Here is a 20033-nt window from a genome sequence, read left to right as displayed (position 1 = left end):
GTCCTCCACATAACAATAGTGATATGAAAGAAGGAGGTATCAGTGGCTTCTGTATTAGGTCGGCAGGGGTAACTTAGTTTATGCTTCTGCTTTGGGAATGTACTTTTGACATATGGACCTTGAGGGAAGTGAGTCCACTTTATATTTTGCTGATGAAGTCTATTTGTCTGCCATTGGCCTTGACATTTTTTAATTGGATCTTGATAGTATGGTAGAATTAGCGTTTGGGGAGGTGGAGCTCATTGTGCATGTTAAGGTGTCATGTTCCAGTTGGGTAAGTTGCCCACTTGGTGAGTGGACAGTTTAAAGATGAAGTATAGTTAGTTTGAGCTAATGGCTGAAGTATTAGGTTTTTTAGGAATTCACTTATTTACAGTTAATTTATCTGATAGTTTATGTTGTTAATCATCGATAAACGTGGCCATGGCTAGAATTACCCCCACTAATCCATTGCGTCTATGTGTAATCCTTACATATAACTGCTCAATATATATGTATTTAGTTATCCTATTGTAGGAGAGTGTGAGGCTAGACGGTCCTGGGGTGGAAACATAGATGTATCACAAAGAGAAAAATATAAAATCAAACAATCACAGGGAACGACCAGATACTTACTGATACAAGAGGGCAGATAGCTGCATTCCCTTAACATGCAGGCTGCTAAACTGCCAAATGAGGGAACAATTACACCTGTGCTGGACACCGATGAGACAGCCGCTCACATATCCTCTTGATATAGAGGGGGGTGACAGCTTGATGTATACTCCTGCACAGAGTAGATACAAAATGCCAGACCTTCTGATACATGCAGTCCACCATGGAAACTAGCAACCTATTAATGACGCTCTGCACCTCAAAAAGTGGACCACATTGGTACTGCCAATGTAATTGGTTCCCTCATTTGGCAGCATAGACGCATGCATGTTGAGGGGATGCAGCTATATGCCCTCTTGTATCAGTAAGTATCTGGCCGTTCTCTGTGATTGTTTAGGGTGGAAACGTAGAATTCATTATATCATATGCTGTGTGTATAAATATCTCTGTTATTTGCTCACTGAACAGCGGGATATTACAGTCTGGGGGATTTGCATATTTCCTGTTTTACATAATCCCTCAGACTATTCCCTGTAGACTTCATGTGATATAAATAAGAGCTGAACCCAATGATCTGTGTCTGTGAGCCTCCAGAACAATGAAGATGCTTTCCCTGAGATCTCTGCTCTGTGTGCTGTATCTTTACATACAAGGTAATGTCCAGGGAGGTTTATACTATGTGGGGCAGATGAGAATACATAGAACATCCCTGTATACATGTAGGAAGAGGAGAATGACCACATTTATATCACTGATTGTCACCATTATCTCTTCTCTTTCTGCTCCTAGTTTCCTATGGAGAGATTACACTGACTCAGACTCCAGAATATATGTCGGTGGCACCCGGAGACACAGCCAGATTCTCATGTAAATGTAGTAAAAGTGCCTATCACAGCGGGGTTACAAAACATCTCCTATCCTGGTACCTTCAGAAACCCGGACAACCACACCAAAACTTCTGCTCTATTGGGCAAACACTCGGCCATCTGGGACCCCAGAGAGGTTCAGTGGATCCGGATCTGGAACTGATTTCACTCTCACAATCACAGGAGTGATAGAAGACGATGCAGGATATTATTACTGTCAGCAGGGTATTGAGTATCCTTTCACACGGTGATACAGAGCCGTACAAAAACCTCCTTCCTCATTTACTGTTCTTGCTCAGATATTGAATACACAGAAGTTAATTCACACCTGCGTTGGGATTTTCAGTCACAATTCTATCCTACGGTTCTATATTTGGAGCAGAACAATGGAATGAAATAATTATTTTTTCCCCTTTGATTCAATAATGGGTTTTGAAAAGATTAAAAAAACAGAATGCTGTCATTTTGCTTCCTTTCCGTTATGTTTCCACAATATTCATCAAATGCTTCAAGATGTGACATTAAGTAGCTCCGTCACCTTCCATCTACAGGTGAATAATAAAAGGTTAAGACCTAAAAATGTACTTTATAAACTAGAGACAGAAAGCTTTGCTCCAATTGTTAACAAGCATATGATTCAGTGGAGCGACTGTTGTTTCATCCTATACATACAGTGTGATACTAGATAGTCCGACTATCCTTCAGTTATAGAGAGGATATTCTGTAAACAGAAAGTACAGTCTTTCACCATGAAGTACAGTATGTGCTATAACACTGATAGACTAGTTGCACTTCAGTAGCGGAGGTATAACTGCTGAGGAAGAAGCACAATCCTTATTAAAAATATTAGGATGAAGAAGAATAACTTTTCTTTAAGTGTAACTATTAGTTGCAATAGTAGATTAGCCCACAGCTCCTCTACCTGGTGACTGTTCATTCTTTCCAGATAAGACAGAGACATCACACTGCTGCTCCTTGTGAGACATCACACTGCTGCTCCTTAGGGGACATCACACTGCTGCTCCTCATGAGACATCACCCTGCTGCTCCTCATGAGACATCACCCTGCTGCTCCTCATGAGACATCACCCTGCTGCTCCTCATGAGACATCACCCTGCTGCTCCTCATGAGACATCATCCTGCTACTCCTCATGAGACATCACCCTGCTGCTCCTCATGAGACATAATGCTGCTGATTTAAGACCTACTGTCTAATTCAGCGGATGGCCTGCAAAAACTATTTTTAATTGCTTGCAGGAGATTGAGGATGCAATGGTTTTTCCACGCAGATATCTGTGGATGCACTGTGGATCATCTGTACAGAAAAAAAAAGTGAACCCATCTCCCAGCCTTTTCTCCACCTCCCTAATTGATTTAAACCTACAAATCTGCAGTTCATCCGCAATTGTATTTGCGGATGCACAGTGGATCGTCTGCACCAATTGACTTCTTTTGAGCCCCATGGAATCCACACGGAAATAGAGCATGCTGCAATTTGTTTTCTGCACCGGTCCGCAAATCAAATCTGCATGCTTACATTCAGTTGCGGACGCCATTGCTTCCTTATGAACACTTTGAATTACGGATCTTAGGTGTGGGAGACCCACATGGATTCTGCAAGTCAAATCTGGCCACAGATATGAGGCCTTTGTGAGTCATCACTATGCTGCACCTAGTAAGAAATCACCCTACTGCTTTCAGTAAGGCATCACCCTGCTGCTCCCAGTAAAGCATCACTCTGCTGCTCCCAGTAAGGCATCACTCTGCTGCTCCCAGTAAGGCATCACCCTGCTGCTCCCAGTAAGGCATCACCCTGCTGCTCCCAGTAAGGCATCACTTTGCTGCTCCCAGTAAGGCATCACCCTGCTGCTCCCAGTAAGGCATCACCCTGCTGCTCCCAGTAAGGCATCACCCTGCTGCTCCCAGTAAGGCATCACTCTGCTGCTCCCAGTAAGGCATCACCCTGCTGCTCCCAGTAAGGCATCGCCCCGCTGCTCCCAGTAAGGCATCGCCCCGCTGCTCCCAGTAAGGCATTGCCCTGCTGCTCCCAGTAAGGCATCATCCTGCTGCTCCCTGTGTGAGATGTCATTGAGGTACTGTGATTCAATGGGATGTTAATATGCAGTTCTAAGCTTCTAATTAGTCATATGTTCCTGGTGGTGGAGTCACCTGTCACTGCTCTGGGATGTTGCCAAATGTACTGAACTCTCAACAAGCTGAGAAAAGGCTTCCTCTCCTCCCCGGAATATCACTAGGACCTTGGTAAGGTGAACTGCCTTTTGTCTATGATGTCCTTATGGTGCCACGTCTATGCTCCCATTACTGCCCTATCCTCTACCTATTGAGTAGTTTGGTATAGAGATGAGCGAGCACCAAAATGCTCGGGTGCTCGTTGCTCGAGTCGAACTTGACCCATGCTCCGCTAAGGTTTTCATTTGTGAAAATCTGGAAAACCCAAGAAATTGATGGAAACGACACCGAAACGGATAGGGCAGGCGATGGGCAACATGCTGGGCTGCATCTCAGGTTCCCAGGCCCTACTATTAAGCCACAATAGCGGCTAGAGTGGGTCCACCCCCCCTAACAATTTTTACTTCGGACAAACCCTTATTAGCAAGGCACACCTTAGCTAAGCACCACACTACCTTAAAGGGGTTGTCCCGCGCCGAAACGGTTTTTTTTTTTTTTTAACCCCCCCGTTCGGCGCGAGACAACCCCGATGCAGGGGTTAAAAAAACAACCCGCACAGCGCTTACCTGAATCCCGGCGGTCCGGCGTCTTCATACTTACCTGCTGAAGATGGCCGCCGGGATCCTCTGTCTCCGTGGACCGCAGGGCTTCTGTGCGGTCCATTGCCGATTCCAGCCTCCTGATTGGCTGGAATCGGCACGTGACGGGGCGGAGCTACACGGAGCCGGCATTCTACACGAGCGGCCCCATAGAAGACTGCAGAAGACCCGGACTGCGCAAGCGCGGCTAATTTGGCCATCGGAGGGCGAAAATTAGTCGGCTCCATGGGAACGAGGACGCCAGCAACGGACCAGGTAAGTATAAAACTTTTTATAACTTCTGTATGGCTCATAATTAATGCACAATGTACATTACAAAGTGCATTATTATGGCCATACAGAAGTGTATAGACCCACTTGCTGCCGTGGGACAACCCCTTTAAGGTGTCGCATAGCTCAATCGACACCGCAACGGGAAAGCCATCTGCAGACTGCCCCCTACCCAAGTCAGTGTCTTTATGCCAGACAGGTCAAACACCGCAATAGGAATTAAGTGGGCACCAACAGCATAGGTGAGTCTTAGGCAACCCAAGACATGAACAATTAATAAATCTGAGAGGCCAAACATGGCAGACTTGCACCACGCCCATGACAGCCCTAGGCCCACAGCTTCAGCAATCGTAGGCAGGAAGCGGACTTTCACTGCACCCAGGACATAGGCCTCTGCACAAACCCTCAGCAATCGTGGGCCTAAAACAGACTCCAATGCTAGCGTAGCTGTGAACGTCTCATTAGCGCTCTATTGCTCCTGTAGTTTGTCCCAATGCAGTGCCCCGGATAGCAGAGCTAACGTCAGATGAAATACAGGTGGGCTTCGGCCCACACTGCATGCCCCAGTCAGGCTGGATTTTTTTATAAATAGACACAGGCAGGTACAACTCCCCTATGGGAAATCCGTGTGGACCCACAGCATGGGTGGCTCCCTGAAACCCACCGGCGGTACATAAATAAATCCTATTGCAGTGCCGTGGACAGCAGAACTAACGTCAGATTACATACAGGTGGGCTTCGGCCCACACTGCATGCCTAAGTCGGACTGTTTTTTTTTTAATAAATAGTCACAGGCAGGTACAACTCCCCTATGTGAATTCCGTGTGCACCCACAGCATGGGTGGGTCCCAGGAAGCCACCAGCGGTACATAAATAAATCCCATTGCAGTGCCGCGGGCAGCAGAACTAATGTCAGATAAAATACAGGTGGGCTTTGGCCCACACTGCATGTCCCAGTCAGACTGTGGTTTTTTTATAAATAAACACAGGCAGGTACAACTCCGCAATGGGAATTCCGTGTGCACCCACAGCAGGGGTGGGTCCCAGAAAGGCACCGACGGTACATAAAAATATCCGATTGCAGTGCCTCCCTTAAAGCTGAGGTAACGTGAGAAGAAATGCAGGTTGGCTTTGGCCCACACTGCATGCTCCAGTCAGTATGGGTAATTTACATTGTCACAGGTACGTAGAACTCCGCTATGGGAAGTCTGTGTCCACCCACAGTATGGGTGGCTCCCTGGAACCCACCGACGGGGTGGGTTGAGTGTGTGACAGCATATTAGCCTGCCATGGACAAGTTTGTCCTCCACAGCATTGTCTGGCTGCTGGCATATTTGTAGTGCTTATGGCGGTTGCGCCTGTCCTACTGCAATTTTGCCGATGGCGATTGTGCCTGCCTTGTGGCGATACTGCCTATGGCAACCGTGTCTGCTTTGAAGAGTAAGGGGTATTGGATTTTTGGCTTTTTCTGTGAATTATTCATAACATTGCAGTGCCCCGAATAGCTAAGGTAACGTGAGATAAAATGCAGGTAGGCTTTGGCCAACACTGCCTGCCCTAGTCAGTCTGGGTTTTTTTTTTTTGGGCCATGTACGTTGAACACCGCGATGGGAACACTTAGTGCACAGACCCCTGTAATACTCCTGTAGCAAAGGTATAAGCTGACCCCACTAACAGTTATGTTGCAGAAGTCTAGGGAGACCCTATTAACACTTCTGTAGTAACAGTATAGACGGACCCAGTAACATTTCAGTAGCTGCAGTATAGGCAGAGCCCAGTATCAGTTACATTTCAGTAGTAACAGTATTAACAGACCCCTGTAACATTTCCATAACAGCAGTATAGGCAGAGGCCAGTATTAGTAACATTACAGTAGGAACAGTATACACAAACCAAGGTAACATTTCAGGAGCAGAAGTATCGGCAGACCGAAGTTACATTTCTGTTGCAGAAGTATAGGCAGACCCCTCTAGCATTACTGTGGCAGAAGTATAGGTAGGCAGAACAGAGTTACATTTCTGTAGCAAAAGTGTAGGCCAACCCCAGACACATTAGTGTACCATGATTGCAGGCGAAGCCCATAAAAATTACTTGGATTACATTGTAGGCGAGGGCCCAAAAAATTGGTGTACCAACAGTACTAATGTACCCCAGAAAAATAGCCCATGCCCAACCCAGAGGGCTGGTGAAACCTATTAATCGCTTAGCTTACTGTGGCTTAATTTGTAACTAGGCATGGAGGCAGCCCAGTTAAAATAGAAATTGGTTCAGATCGAAGTTTCAATGCTTTAATGAGAATTGAAACATATAAATATTGTTTACAAAAGTTATATGAACCTTTTAGGCCACAGAAAAATTGCCCGTTCGGGGTGATTACGTGAGGTTTCCGGAGGAGTAGCAGGAGGAGGAGGACGAATATCATACACAGATTGACAAAGGTAAAGGTCCCCGTTTTTGATGGTGATAGAGAACGATGCTTCCATCCGCGGGTGCAGCCTACGTATTGTTTAGGTACCGCTGCTGTCCGCTGGTGGAGAAGAGAAGTCTGGGGAAATCCAGGCTTTGTTCATCTTTATGAGTGTAAGCCTGCCGGCACTGTCGGTTGACAGGCGGGTACGCTTATCCGTGATGATTCCCCCAGCTGCACTAAACATCCTCTCTGACAAGACGCTAGTCGCAGGGCAAGCAAACACCTCCAGGGCATACAGCGCGAGTTTGTGCCCTTCTGTCCAGCTTTGACACCCAGTAGTTGTAAGGAGCAGAGGCATAATGGAGGACGGTCGTACGATCAGCTACGTACTGCCTCACCATCTATTTACAGTGCTCCCGCCGACTCAGCCTTGACTGGGAAGTGGTGACACAGTCTTGCTCGGGAGCCATAAAGCTGTCAAAGGCCTTGGAGAGTGTTCCCCGGCCTGCGCTGAACATGCTGCCTGATCTCCGCGCCTCCCCTGCTACTTGGCCCTCGGAACTGCGCCTTCTTCCACTAGCTCTGTCAGATGGGAAGTTTACCATCAGTTTCTCCCCCAGGGCCCTGTGGTATAGCATCACTCTCGAACCCCTTTCCTCTTCGGGAATGAGAGTGGAAAGGTTCTCCTTATACCGTGGGTTGAGCAGTGTGTACACCCAGTAATCCGTTGTGGCCAGAATGTGTCTAACGCGAAGGTCACAAGAAAGGTATCCTAACATGAAGTCAGCCATGTGTGCCAGGGTACCTGTACGCAACACATGGCTGTCCTCACTAGGAAGATCACTTTCAGGATCCTCCTCCTCCTCAGGCCATACACGCTGAATGGATGAGAGGCAAGCAGCATGGGTACCCTCTGCAGTGGGCCAAGCTGTCTCTTCCCCCTCCTCCTCCTCAGGCTCCTCCCCCTCCTCCTCCTCCTCCTCCAAAACGCACTGAGATATAGACATGAGGGTGCTCTGACTATCCAGCGACATACTGTCTTCCCCCGCCTCCGTTTCCAACCACAAAGCGTCAGCCTTTATGCTTTGCAGGGAACTTCTCAACAGGCATAGCAAAGGAATGGTGATGCTAATGATTGCAGCATCGCCGCTCACCATTTGGGTAGACTCCTCAAAGTTTCCAAGGACCTGGCAGATATCTGCAATCCGGGCCCACTCCTCTGTAAAGAATTGAGGAGGCTGACTCCCACTGCGCCGCCCATGTTGGAGTTGGTATTGCACTATAGCTCTACGCTGCTCATAGAGCCTGGCCAACATGTGGAGCGTAGAGTTCCACCGTGTGGGCATGTCGCACAGCAGTCGGTGCACTGGCAGATTAAACTGATGTTGCAGGGACCGCAGGGTGGCAGCGTCCGTGTTGGACTTGCGGAAATGTGCGCTGACCCAGCGCACCTTGCCAAGGAGGTCTGAAAAGTGTGGGTAGACTTTCAGAAACCGCTGAACCACCAAATTAAAGATGTGGGCCAGGCATGGCACGTGTGTGAGGCTGCCGAGCTGCAGAGCCGCCACCAGGGTACGGCCGTTGTCACACACGACCATGCCCGGTTGGAGGCTCAGCGGCGAAAGCTAGCGGTAGGTCTGCTCTGTCAGACCATGCAACAGTTCATGGGCCGTGTTCCTCTTCTCTTCTAAGCTGAGTAGTTTCCGCACGGCCTGCTGACGCTTGCCCACCGCTGTGCTGCCGTGCCGCGCGACACGACTGCTGGCGACGTGCTGCTGCTGACACATCTTGATTGCGAGACAGAGGTTGCGGAGGAGGAGGAGGAGGAGGAGGAGGGTGGTTTAGTGGAGGAAGCATACACCGCCGCAGATACCACCACCGAACTGGGGCCCGCAATTCTGGGGGTGGGTAGGACATGAGCGGTCCCAGGCTCTGAATCTGTCCCAGCCTCCACTAAATTCACCCAATGTGCCGTCAGGGAGATATAGTGGCCCTGCCCGCCTGTGCTTGTCCACGTGTCCGTTGTTAAGTGGACCTTGGCAGTAACCGCGTTGGTGAGGGCGCATACAATCTTGCGGGAGACGTGGTCGTGCAGGGCTGGGACGGCACATCGGGAAAAGTAGTGGCGACTGGGAACTGAGTAGTGCGGGGCCACCGCCGCCATCATACCTTTGAAAGCCTCCGTTTCCACAACCCTATATGGCAGCATCTCAAGGCTGATAAATTTGGCTATGTGCACGCTTAACGCTTGAGCGTGCGGGTGCGTGGCGGCGTACTTGCGCTTGCGCTCCAACACTTGCGCTAGCGATGGCTGGACGGTGCGCTGAGAGACATTGGTGGATGGGGCCGAGGACAGCGGAGGTGAGGGTGTGGGTGCAGGCCAGGAGACGGCAGTGCCTGTGTCCTGAGAGGGGGGTTGGATCTCAGTGGCACGTTGGGGCACAGGCGGTGAGCCAGCGGTGCAAACCGAAGGCGGTGAACGGCCTTCGTCCCACCTTGTGGGGTGCTTGGCCATCATATGTCTGCGCATGCTGGTGGTGGTGAGGCTGGTGGTGGTGGCTCCCCGGCTGATCTTGGCGCGACAAAGGTTGCACACCACTGTTCGTCTGTCGTCTGCACTCTCAGTGAAAAACTGCCAGACCTTTGAGCACCTCGGCCTCTGCAGGGTGGCATGGCGCGAGGGGGCGCTTTGGGAAAGAGTTGGTGGATTATTCGGTCTGGCCCTGCCTCTACCCCTGGCCACCGCACTGCCTCTTCCAACCTGCCCTGCTGCTGCACTTGCCTCCCCCTCTGAAGACCTGTCCTCAGTAGGCGTAGCAAACCAGGTGGGGTCAGTCACCTCATCGTCCTGCTGCTCTTCCTCCGAATCCTCTGTGTGCTCCTCCCTCGGACTTACTCTAATTACTACTTCCTGAGTGATAGACAACTGTGTCTCATCGTCATCGTCCTCCTCACCCACTGAAAGCTCTTGAGACAGTTGCCGGAGGTCCCCAGCCTCATCTCCTGGACCCCGGGAACTTTCCAAAGGTTGGGCATCGGTTACGACAAACTCCTCCAGTGGGAGAGGATTCGGAACCATTGCTGCCCATTCTGGGCAGAGCCCGAGAACAGTTCCTGGGAGTCTGCCTGCTCCTCAGAATGTGTCATTGTAATGGAGTGAGGAGGCTCGGAGGAAGGAGGAGCAGCAGCCAGAGGATTCAGAGTTGCAGCAGTGGACGGCGCAGAACTCTGGGTGGTCGATACATTGCTAGACGCATTATCTGCCATCCACGACAGGACCTGCTTGCACTGCTCTTCTTGTAATAAAGGTCTACCACGCGGACCCGCAAATTATGATAGGAAGCTGGGGAGCGTAGGGACTTGGCACTCTCCTAATCCCTCAGCAGCCGGCTGTGATGCACCCCGCCCAGGACCTCGGCCTGCGTCCACACCCTCACATGGACGCCCGTGGCCGCGTCCACGTCCTCGACCCTTACCCCTACTCCTCATCATGTCGGAGTAAGGATAGAGCAGGGGCAAAATAAATTACCCCACCATATAGCACTGAGAACTGTGGCTAATTTACCACACACAGAGACGTGTAGATACTGGAAGCTCTATGCTGTGACCAGAAAAAAATAAACCGCTGTCTAGCGCTAATACGGAGGGGTCATTTACCGCCCACAGAGACTTGTATATAATAGAGAGGCTGTATGCAGTGGTAGAAAAATAGAAAGGCAGTCGATCGTGCTGGTAACTGCGGCAACTTCACCGTACCCAAGGAAAGGGTATTGTGCAATGATCTGCCCAGGGGCAGAAAACTATACAGCCAGTGAACAGTGCTAATAACAGGGAGAACTTCACCCCAACCAAGGAAAGGGTATTGTGCAACGCTCTGCCCAGGAGCAGTAAGCTATACAGCTAGTGAACAGTGCTAATAACTGCGGCAACTTCACTGGACCCAAGGAAAGGGTATTGTGCGACGCTCTGCCCAGGAGCAGAGAGCTATACAGCTAGTGGATTGTGCTGATAACTGCAGCTACTTCACCCAACACATAGAACCGTATCTGAGAAATGCTGCTCTGCATTGGCCCAGGAAATATTTGCGTACTATTTAGCGATGAGGGTGAGCCCTCTGCCTAAGGCACTGTACACATAGGACGATATAGCTGCAATGATCTGGCGTGGCCCAGGAAATATTTGCGTACTATTTAGCGATGAGAGTGAGCTGCTACAGCTGTAATGCTCTGCAGAGGGATATAGGTTTAAAACAAAATTGGTGCACTACTGCTCTTGGCCAGCCACAACTGTAATGCACAGGATGAGGAGTAGCCCTAAGAAGGACCGTTGGGGTTTTTGAAGGCAGGATCCTACTCAAACACTTTCCCTCAACTCTACTTAATGCACTGCAGACTGAGAGCTGTAATGCCCTGCAGATATATATATATATATATATATATATATATATATATATATATATTTAAAAAAAAAAACAACAACTTCACCGCACCCAAGGAAAGGAAATTTTGCGACGGTCTGCACAGGGGCAGAGAGCTATATAGGCAGTGGACAGTGTTAATAACTGCGGCAACTTCACCGCAACCAAGAAAAGGGGCACAAAGCTATACAGCTAGTGGATTGTGCTGATAACTGCGGCAACTTTACCCAACACATAGAATGGAATCTGTGAAGTGCTGTTCTTGAGTGGCCCAGGAAATATTTACGTACTATTCAGCGATGAGACTGAGAATGCTATAGCAGTAATGCTCTGCAGAGGGATATATGTTTAAAAAAAACTAAATTGGTGCACTACTGCTCCCAGCCAGCCACAACAGTAATGCACACTATGAAGAGTACTCCTAAGAAGGACCGTTGGGGTTCTTGATGACAGGATCCTACTCTAACACTGTCCCTATATCAGCAGTAGCACTATCCCTAACCTCTGCCAGCATGTGTCTGAGGCGAGCCGCGGGCAGGACCACTTTAAGTACTCGGCGGTCACCTGATCGGCCTAGCCACTCACTACTGTGGGGGGGGAGGGGGAGGGCTCGCACGTCATAGCAGGAAGTGGTAATGCCTTCCCTGCATGTCTATTGGCTAGAAAATGGCGTGTGCTACCGCGTGGTGCTCATCTCCAGTAATGAGCATCTCAAGTACCCTAATACTCGAACAAGCATCAAGCTCAGACGAGTGTGCTCGCTCATATCCAGTAACCACTCACATATATTAACACATTCTTTCATGATAAAGGTGTCCATAACATAAACTCCAGTGTAGCTTTGATAAAGTGATAATAAGAACACCAAGATGTTTAATCCCTTCCCTCCCCAGAATGGAAAATCACGTCCTGGCTGGGAAGCAGTTCCCTCCTCAGGATGTGAGCTTACATCCTATGGATGACGGGCTCAGAAGATGAGCCAATAACATCTGCAGCCGGAGCTGGCGGTGACCGGGGGCGGATTCAGACTAATGCGTTTTCTCCCATTATGCAGCCATGATAATCACAACGGGATAACAGTATAAAATAAAACCGCTGATTTCAATAGGATTTCAGTGGTTTTGTTTTCACTAGCTCTTCTCTTGGACTTGCCCTATCTCCTTCGCATTTAGTGAATGCTATGTGCAGGAAAGATCGGGCGGCACCTATCTTCACGCGGTTATTTGGAAACTTCTGCGCTCTGGCGCGGAGTTTGAAATGCCAGGGAAGGAGAAGAAATTCCCCTTGTTCAGGCACAACTACTCTCTGTGCCACCGACCGTACTTGTGCCTACACTCATCTGAAACTGCCCTCCAACCAGCCTCCCACCATAACAGCGGGGATCTGTGAGATATTGATGCTGGCATGTAAAGGGTTTTCAGTGGGATGGCGCTCCCTGTATAATGTCATCAGCTATACAGAAGCAATTTATTATTATAGTGATCATAGGGTTAACAGATTAAAATCCCCTAAAGGGACATTTAAAAAATGTAGGAAATTTTAAGAATATTTGCTTTAAAAAATGTAAGAAAACCTACGTTTTACATAGTTGCATCTGTACCGACATGTACAATAAATTGAACATAATTTTTTTATGGTGCACGTTAAACACTAAAAAAATTCTGAAAAAAGAAGCTAAATAGCTTTTTTTTGTTCATTTTGCCTCTTCATTTCCCGCTTGTCCTCCCTTTGTACAACCAGCTGCCCATCCCCCAGCTGGTGAGTTTGCTTTATCGTTCATATGCGGTCCTGTACATCTCCTGCTGAAATACGTCTCAGCGCTGTTCCTTTGATGTGACTCTTGCTCCCTCTAGTGGTTCCACTTAGTCACACCATATCTACTGGAAATAGATTCTATTCTTATTAGCAATATCCTAGTGGAAGCATTGTCAGCTATAGACATGACTCCATAGAACACCTCGGCCATATGTCATGTGTTTTCATAGGAGTTTCTCGCTGTATTTACTGATTTTACATCATCACCTCTTGTTTCTCTTCATGGCTGTTAATGTTTTACTTTTTGCCTTTTACATTTATTGCTGATTTTAGCACTTAGTTTTGGGATACTGAAGTTTTTCTTTCTTACTATTTAATACCCCCTACCCAAACTCTCGTATTCAGTATTTTGTACCTACTCACCTTATCATGAGTCTGATCACATTTTACCACCATGTATGGGATTTTCAAGCCTTTACAGGGGTTGTCCGGCCGTAATAAATTCCTGTGAGCACTTCTGTTTGCCCATTACAATGCACTCTGTAATATACATTGTGCACTGTAAATTGGCCAAACAGAAGTTATATACTTACCTACAGGAGTGTGTCGCCCCCCCCCCCCCCCCCGTGTTGATCTTCTGGTCGTCCTTGGATACAAAAAATCCATCTTCCTTTCTTGTTAGGCCGTCTGGGTAGCAGGGGACGCACTGGCGGGCATATTAACTTTTTCTTCCCCACTTCTGCCTTAATCAGCAATTCCAGCAACCTTATTGGTTGTTTGGTGAATCAGTCAACCTAAACAACCAATCAGGTTGCAGGAATTGCTGGTCAGGGCAGAAATAGGGAAGAAAAAGTCACTGCTACTGCTCTGCCTGGAAGTGTAAGGATGGCGGCCATCTTGAATTCATTCAGCATGTCAGTGTCACAGTGAGAAGACAAAGAAGATAAAAGGTAAGTTGAATAATGTTTTTGTTTGTATAATAATAATAATAATAATAATAATCTTTATTTGTATAGCGCCAACATATTCCGCAGCGCTTATAGATGTATGTTCTAATACATTTACTTTACAGGTCATTAGTGGGGGAAAAAATTAGCCATGTGCGGCCGGACAACCCCTTTAAGATTCATAAGATTTATTTGAATTCATTGGCATTTATTTGATCAGCTTATTTTATGTTCTGTAACTGCATGCATGACTGTTCAATTGCGTTCTTTTTTTTTTTTGCTTTATCTGTATCCCTCTATTCCTCCCCTTTTTATTTTCCGTACCCATGCCCACCCCATAGTACATGTTCAGAGGCCTGTTTTGCCTTGATGCATTTTGGTTTACACAATAAAACAAGATGTTGGATTGCTCTCCTCCACTCCTGCTTTCCTTATTGGTAGGTGGCGCCATACTCCAGCTTTCTCAGTCTCTCATTCTGTGTCTCTGCATGTCTACATCTAGTAGGGCGTCCATCTGGTTGGGCAGCACCTCCGTATTGTTACAACACTTCTTCCCACCTCCATGAGCTGCACAAGCCAATATTCACCACAACAGTGTTGCTCCAGACAGTTTTTACCTGTCACAGCCGTCTTCTCAGGAATGTGATGTCACTTTCGTTAGTCACATGACCTGAGAGCAGCGCAGCCCCATACAAGTGCAGCGCTAGAATTTACTAAATGATTCGTTTTATTGACTCTTTAATTTTTTCCATTCTTTTCTCTATTTCTGTGATTATATCCACAATACATAATTGTAAGGCACAGGATAGAGCAGGTCCTATATACAGCCTACTGTTATATATTGTGTGATGGGTGATACATAATATATTATACATTAAATATATTCTCCTCCAAAGAATGTACTAAACAAGGAGGACATAGAAAGTGATCAGGAAGAATTCCCCCATAGAAAGAGTTCCCTCCTTATTAGAGCTCTTATATCTGATCTTCTGCTCACTGAATGAAGTTGTCATAAAGAGGCAATAACTGTGATACTGAGAAGTAGTTTGCTTCCCCCTGATCTCTCCAGCTTCAGAGATTATACAGGCAGCAGACCAGGGGCAATTACATATTAACCCTCTGTGTCTGTGAACCTGCCTGCCAGCTGCCACACAGTGCCGCCTCTGCTGCGCTCTTCTTTACCGCTACAGGCGAGGAGAGTAGAGAGGAGAGTATTATTGCTGAGGGCACATGGGAGGACACTATAAGTCTGCAGGGGCACATAGAAGGACACTATAACTGTGGAGGGGCACGTAGGAAGACACTATAAGGCTGGCTGTCCAAAGGCGATAGTTCATAGCGTGATCCGTGGTGATAAATCACTCGCAGATCACACTTGAAACACTTTCCATAGGATAACTACAGAAAGTGCAGCTCGATATACTCAAGTTGGAAATCCATCGCAATTTTCTGCTCGTGTCTAAAAATCGTGGAATGCCGCATAGGTTCATTGAAGAAAATTGCGGTTTAGATTAAATGATCTCCTGTGGCGGAAATCCGCTTGTGGGAATCTACTCCGCACTTGGACAGGCAGCCTAATGGTGGTGGTGGGACTTAAGAGGACACCGCTATTGTGGTGTCACATAGAAGAAGACTATCACTGAGGGGGCACATAGAAGGACACTATAACTGTGTGGGGAACACATAGGAGGAAACTTTGTTCATATGGTATTTTTCACTGCATATTTAATAATAATCTTTCTTTATATAGCGCCAACATACCATGCAGAACTTACAAAACAGGGGAGAACAGATACAAAAAACAAAGATACAAAAACCACGGTTACATAGTAATTAGTTGATGGAGACAGTAGGGGTGAGGGTCCTGCCCCAACGAGCTTACACACTACAAGTAATGGGGTCATATAGAAGGTAAAGGGGCTGGAGATGTACATGGTATGGCGAGGTGGAGAGTGTGGGATGCTATACACATAGACAATGGTCAGGTTGAGCCATATAGTGGCTGAATCGGTATGACTGCAGGGGGCGGCTGATTATGGGTAGCAGGGATTGCAGTCGGTAGGACAGGGAGCATGTGATCAGGTGGAGTACAGAGGGGTTTGGGTTAGGAGATATGGTATGCCTCCCTGAAGAGATTTTGTTTTAGAGCACGCCTGAAGTTTTGTGTGTCGGGTATTGCCCGGATAGTTTTGAGTAGCGCTTCCAGAGGACTGGTGCTGCTCTGGAGATGTCTTGGAGGTGGGAGACAGAGGTTTGAATTACAGGGGCACCTAGTCTGATGTTGTTAGCAGAGCGGAGAACGCGGGACAGGGGGTGAAATGATATGAGGGAGGCAATGTTTGGTGGCGCTGCTATAGAGAGCTTTATGGATGAAGGTAGTGAGTTTAAATTGAATTCTGTATTTAACGGGCAGCCAGTGCAGTGACTGGCACAGGGCAGAGGCATCCGAGTAGTGGCTGGACGGGAAGGTGAGCCTGGCTGACGCATTCAGGATGGATTGGAGAGGGTAGAGTCTGGTGCAGGGGAGGCAGATCAGCAGCGAGCTGCAATAATCGAGTCAAGAGTGGATGAGGGCAATAGTGACCATTTTTAACGTGTCCACAGTGAGAAAGTGGTGGATTCTTGAAATGTTCTTGAGGTGAAGCTGACATGTTTGGGCGAGAGATTGGAGGTATAAAGGAGAGATTGGAGTCGAATATACCCCCAAGGCAGCAGGCGTGCTATCTGGGAGCTATGGTGGTGCCACATACTGAGATGGAGATGTCAGGATGAGGTCCGTAAGTAGAAGACGGAAACAGGAGAAGGTCAGTTTTTGAGAGGTTCAGTTTTAGGTAGAGAGAGGACATAGTGTTAGAGACAGCAGACAGACAGTCGGTGGTGTTCTGGAGGAATGGTGATGTGATGTCACGAGAAGAGGCGTATAACTGGGTGTTGTCAGCATAGAGATGTACTGAAAGCCAAAACTCATGATGGTTTGTCCAATAGGGGCTGTGTAGATTTGACATGGAATCTGCCCTAATTCCACATCAAATCTGAACTCTCTGATTATTGTTACTGGAAATGCATGCTGTTATGTCAGGCAGATGGAAGAGGATTTACAATGCCATAAGCCATTTTGGCTTTGGGCTATCAATGGTGGCAGCACCTGGGGAACCCCAGTTTTAATGCTTAACATCTTCACATTCAATACTGACTTTGCTGTGGGGTCCTCAGCCATTACTCACATGTCTAGTCCCAGTTATGTGGCTGCTGACACTGCAGTACACCAAAGCACGGTACCTGATCATGTGAACAGGAGATAAACCAAAAATGTAACAGAGTTACTGGCAGGACAAAGCAATAAGGAATTCTGAGATCTGCAATTCTAACAAATGAAAATCCATGTCAGAAATTTGCAGCAACCAAATAGATTTAATGTAAATTTTCTCTGTGTGAACAACCTATGAGACCCAGTGATGCAGCAGACAGTTAGAGATAGAGAATCACCAGCAACCATGACAACTAGTGGAGTAGAAGTGGTCAAACTGAATTTCTGCAAAAGTCTGCAAGCCTTTAGCTACACTCCTTAGAGTAAGGTCACAGAGCGGTATGTTCACATTATACACAAGAATTGTGCTGATGTACTGTTAGTGCAGGTAAATGTAGTGGTGTGAAACGCCTATTTCTGTCCCCTTCATAATAGTCATACATGTCATATCTTTTATGTGGATGCGCTGTGCAAAGTGTCTTGTCTTCTGTTATGTGTATTGCCAGCTGCAGCATATGAGAGGTTAATGTCTGAAAGTGTCTGGGACATGTCTGGGTATTGTATCCAACTGTCTTGTCACGTGAGCATGTATGCTATAAATATGAGTGAGCGAGAGCTAGGTGTGGTCTTTCATCATCTTCAACAGTTGATTGTGGAGGAAGAGTGCCGGCCACATGGGGGTACCTTTAACCTTCTTGTGGTGAAGGGATGGAAGCAGAGGGGAGGTATCAGGATTACCACCATTCTAGGAACCACCTCTGAGGAGTGAGAGCTGAAAGAGAAGAAAAGGAGTCCGCCGTACAGTCGTTAATCTGCTGAGTATAAGTGAGTGTCCGTGGAGTGATCCTTTTCCCCGTCGTCCTCTGGAGTGTTCCCTTTCCTGTAGCGGTGCCTCATAGATACCTTAGCCTGCAGAAGTGGTGTCATCCTGTGTCTCCTCCCTGATCTTACATTTTCTGTCCTTCCTGTATTGGTGTGAAGGAATGCTGGCATCATGCGTGACAACTTCTTCAGTCCACTACACACCGGCATGTAATTGCTGTCACGGGGTTACCTGGAAGAGGCCTAGCAGTACCTTGGCCGAGGTTACATGCGTCCTTCTGGGGAGGAGTTTGGTAGAGCCACTGTGACAAGTGCCATCTCTACCCCATCAGCTCCTCAACGTGGGCCTTGTGTCTTGGTCGCTGCGGGACGCTACATAAACAGCGGCTTTACCTGCAAAACTGCTCAGCCTGTAATCAGTATGCAAGCTATGCGGACATGTTGTTCAGCACATATTTCATCTGTAACACAACTGCCCAGAAGCCGCACTGCGAGGTTAATAATGGAGGGAAAGAATGTTTAAAAAGTAAAATTATATTATTTCAATAATTGATCTGAAAGAGAAGAAACCAAACTGCATCTATTCCCTGGGAGCAGGAAGACCTAACTCCACCTCTGATGTAACGTCATCCTCAGCTGTCAGCTGTTATCTGCCCAATAATCTTCATTTCTGCATTCTAGGAGTCACATCACGCATCGTAACCACAGAATTTCCATGTCCCCAGTATTTCCATACAGTCTCTGGGGGTCTCCTGGAACCTCCCCCGTCACTCTCTATATAGATCTCATTGTACAGTCTCATCTTATAGTTTGTATCTGACAGTCCAGAAACACCAAGATGGTTTCTCGCAGTTATCTGCTGGCTGTGATCTTCATTTCTATTCAGGGTGAGAGATTAGGATCATTCCATGATTGTGTGTAGAGAAATCTATACGGCGGGATCAATCATCAGATCAGGATTTGTAGGAATAGATCCACCATTTATCACTAATGACTATGACTCTTCTAATCCTCAGGATCCTGTGGAGAGATTACAGTGACTGTATCTCCAGATTATATCTCTGTGTCCCCCGGAGATACAGTCACCTTCTCATGTACATCCAGTAGTAACACAGGGAATGCTATAGCCTGGTATCAAAAGAAAGCAGGACAACCACCAAAACTTCTTATCTATTATGCAGCCAGCAGATATACAGGAGTCCCCGACCGGTTCTCTGGTGTTAGCGCTGGATCTCCTTACACAAACTACAAATTAACAATCACAGGAGTGACAGCAGACGATGCCGCACATTATTACTGTCAGCAGGGTATTCAGTTCCCTCTCACACAGTGATACAGAGCCGTACAAAAACCTCCTTCCTCATTCACCATCATGTTACTGTAATGAAGCTTCCTCCAGCTATAAAGAGAGAACTGATGGGGCGTTCAGTGGTTTTGCTTCTGCTCACATCTGTGTTTTGGTCTCCATTTGTAACAGAAGCCACAACAACCTGCAGATTATTTGTAGTGTAACCCTGTTTGGGGCTATGAACACTATTCTTCCCTCAACACACTTTGGCGCTAACCTGTATGGACATGGAGACCTAGAACCTTCACTGAATGGTAGAACGGGCATGTAGATTAGGTTTATCAGTTCCTCCACCCAGGATAGAGCCTTAGTATCAGGAAAGGATCTCTCCCTGAGAACAACAATAAGGCCGCAGCTGATTCCGACCCTGTTTCTAAGCCAGCATCCGCATGTACTTGTCACTTCTCTTCTTTCGCTGTACTGCAGATGGTCGTGGCGAGCCGCCGTCAGACATGCGCAGTACTGATTTTTTTAAAACCTTTTTTTTCCTGTGCCGTAGCTAGGTGATGACGCAGAATCCGCGACCTATCTGCAATCACAATTGCAGACGGACTGCGTGTCAGACAA

General features: G+C 47.4%; 1 gene segment (V, D, J or C); it reads left to right on the top strand.

The window, feature by feature from the left end:
- Positions 1–18556: 18556 nt before the first annotated feature.
- LOC136573492 (immunoglobulin kappa variable 6-21-like) lies at positions 18557–19451 on the top strand. The segment is given in 2 exon segments: positions 18557–18644; positions 19135–19451. Coding segments are annotated over 2 exon segments (405 nt in total).
- Positions 19452–20033: the final 582 nt, after the last annotated feature.

The sequence above is a fragment of the Eleutherodactylus coqui genome, chromosome 7 (assembly GCF_035609145.1).
Source record: "Eleutherodactylus coqui strain aEleCoq1 chromosome 7, aEleCoq1.hap1, whole genome shotgun sequence".
In the NCBI taxonomy this organism is placed as follows: domain Eukaryota; kingdom Metazoa; phylum Chordata; class Amphibia; order Anura; family Eleutherodactylidae; genus Eleutherodactylus; species Eleutherodactylus coqui.
Note: the sequence above shows the minus strand (reverse complement) of the source record. Positions and strands in the feature narration are given on the sequence as shown.